Below are 3,034 nucleotides of genomic sequence, written 5' to 3' on the forward strand. Positions count from 1 at the left end.
GTATATCGCGTCATAATTTGACATCAGGCCTTCCATGACAGATATTGACCGTCATGGATCTGCCCGAAGCCCGGCCAACCCAAACTAGGCCCAACCATTCATGACGGAACGAACTGTCACAGAACCAACACCACGTAGGATTTTTCATCACCCTATTGGAATGACGTGGCTACCTACATGGACACCAATTTTCATCACAGAAATCATCATGGATGTAGGCAGAATTTAAATTTCATCCAGCACATATCTACCACACCAATTTTGAACCAGTACAATGCATTACACAAATCGTAATACCAACTCTGGGCCAAGGCAAAGTATTTCCAAAGTATGATCATATATTACACGGATATTCAATATGCAGCCATCCATTGGTATCTACACCGCACCAGCTTACAAAATCCTCCATGTAATGATAATTTACAGAATATATTCACAAAATATCACAGAACAACACTAGGAACCAGTATAATCCAATTTACAACGATAGAACACAAGATACTACTGAGGTTGTTATTCAAGTTCTTGTCGTCGGCCCTCCTGATGGTAAGGATCATGTCATGGCGGATTGTGATGCACCAAGAAGCCCGCTACCTAATCACACCTAACATATTTATAGCAACATTAGACACTAGACGGTAGAAATGAGAGAATTAGAACAAACTTCAAAAATAAATTACTTAGTTGTCCAAAATTCTTAAATTTTACCATGCCTACATATGAGAATAACAAAGTTTATACTTAAAAACAAAAATAAACACGAGGTTGCCGAAACTTAATCCAAATAAAAGTGGGTCAAAAGATAGTCTAATCAGGTTTACATATAAGTGACAACATAATAGAACATACATCCGAGAACACACCTACTCTGCAGTAGTTGAGGCCACATAAACCCGTCGAGAAAATGACATTACTAACAAACAATATCAGTGAAGCGGAATCACTACTCGTCGACTTGGCAGGCATAAGCTTCAAATTTTCATGTGGCAACAAGTATACACATGAAACTAAATGTTTATCCGAGGCACTTACAGTAGTAAAAACAATTGCTTGCCAAGTAAAATGCAAATGGCATGCAAAATAACTACGAGCCACGGCCACAAATAAATATATAGAACTAAGTGGCAAATGGTTCTCTCAAGAGATACTGCATATGATGTATCGGTTATTTCTCTTAACAACATGCATGCTGGCCGGGGTTACTCTAATTCAAGTGCATGAGACTACAAATTTCACCACCATGATCAAAGGGGCACAAACAAATTAGTCTAAAATCACAACATGGTGAAAAATGCCTAACCCCTGGTTCATCACGGAGAAATGATAGGACTGGTAGTAGAGAACCAACCCCTGGTTCATCACAGAGCAGCTCCACCAAAGTTATCACGGTCACCCTCTCGAGCTCTATTGTGCTCCATGCAGCGGCACGGCTGCTACGACACCACCTAAACCTGCATCCCAAGAAACAGAGATCATAATCAAGAAAAAGATGGGAAAACATCAGGGAAAAGATTTAGGATCAGACAGTAGACATCACAACTTGTCGACAAAACTATTGCAGAGGGCGACCAGGCTTGGAGGCAGGGAGCACATAAGTTGAAGAAGAAATGTGTCTCACTATTTTGGCAACTGCTAGCTTGCTGTGTGCCTCCAGGTTGAGGGAGAGTGAACTAACGTGTCATTGGTTCTAGTACTAGTAGGCGCACAACTAACGATGGCGGGACTACATGTAATTAGTATAAAAATGAACAGGTTTAAATCTCTATATTATAACTGTAGGACTGCCACACTATACCGATGTAATTTTCTTCTTATATTTAGATTAAACATAATTCTCATAATATGTATTCAGTGAGCTGCAGTTGCCAATATGGACAGAAGTGTGTGGAGAAAACTTTAAAAAGAACATGTTGCCATATTAATACAGTAACAGAAATCATGTCTATATTGATGAAATTATTCACCACTTGATTACATTGATTCATACAGAATTATATTTTGATAGAAAACTAAACTGAATGCATATAGAACAGCTAATTATATTTATTTAGAGAACAAAGGTACATCAAACTGTTAGAAAAATCTAAACTGAATTAGATCTTGGTAGAAAATTAATCTAAATTAGATCTTGGTAGAAAATTAAACTAAATTAGATCTAGATAGAAGCCCACAGAGCATAGTGCAGCTGGTTGACAAACATGTGCCATCTGTCTCTACTTTGTACCCTGCAGTGTAATGATACAGAGAAAATTCACTATTAAAGTTTTAGAGAGGAAACCCACAAACACAACACATTGGCTGCTACATGCACACACATCTCACTCATATACACGCCCTAGCCCTTGATAGCCGCACCCGCCGCTATGTCAGCACGCACGCACAATACCGTAAGATTTGGAGAAGGCAGTAGCGAAGCTTAAGCAATTTATTGAAGAAGGAGGCCACGCACCAGCCTTCGGCTTCCCACCCTGCCCACGAACGGCTGTAGTGGCCATGGTGTTGAACAAGCCAACAGAAGGGACGGGAGCCACACCAGAATCCCGTGAGCCATTGTCTAGACTGGCGAGCACACGGTCGCTCTGCTCCGACAAGGCCAACATCGGGGGTTGAGCCCATGCTGGATCTGCGCACGCCCAAGAAGTGGATCTCATCACTTGGGCTGCTGGCGCCATCAAACTGGAAGGATTGGAGAGGCCGGGGATGTGGGGATTGGGATAAGGAGGTGGGGATTGGGACGATGGTGTGTAGGAGAGCCGATCAGAGCGGTGGGTGTGCGGAGGACCGAAAGGAGTAGATCGGGGAGAGGAAGAAGATGATGGGGGCGGCGGCGGAGGGAGAACGAGATGGGGCAGGGAGAGGCTTAGGGTTAGATTTTATATGAGGGCTGGGTTAGGCGGGCTCAAGCGGGCTTCGGCGGGCTTTGGAGCCGTACTAGGCCGGTTCATGACGGATTCTTGGAACGTCACCGGAAATCCGTCATGTATTAACTGATTTCTTGTAGTGAATGCTATGGTTGGGTTTTACCTTAATGAAT

At 42.5% G+C, this 3,034-nt stretch overlaps 1 protein-coding gene across 2 annotated transcripts; it reads right to left on the reverse strand.

Annotated features, from left to right (window-relative positions):
* Window positions 1-267: 267 nt before the first annotated feature.
* LOC123064639 (uncharacterized) lies at window positions 268-2,833 on the reverse strand. Of its 2 annotated transcripts, none has more exons than XM_044488077.1 (3): window positions 2,450-2,833; window positions 1,349-1,451; window positions 268-604 (listed from the first exon to the last, which is right to left on the reverse strand). In XM_044488077.1, exons 1-3 carry the CDS (start codon window positions 2,614-2,616, stop codon window positions 599-601), a joined length of 276 nt encoding a protein of 91 aa, XP_044344012.1. In that variant the 5' UTR covers window positions 2,617-2,833; the 3' UTR covers window positions 268-598. The 2 variants fall into 2 exon arrangements, with proteins under 2 accessions (XP_044344012.1, XP_044344011.1); XM_044488076.1 differs by having other exon boundaries at window positions 274-604; window positions 1,301-1,451.
* Window positions 2,834-3,034: the final 201 nt, after the last annotated feature.

The sequence above is a fragment of the Triticum aestivum genome, chromosome 3B (assembly GCF_018294505.1).
Source record: "Triticum aestivum cultivar Chinese Spring chromosome 3B, IWGSC CS RefSeq v2.1, whole genome shotgun sequence".
NCBI classification, from domain to species: Eukaryota; Viridiplantae; Streptophyta; class Magnoliopsida; order Poales; family Poaceae; genus Triticum; species Triticum aestivum.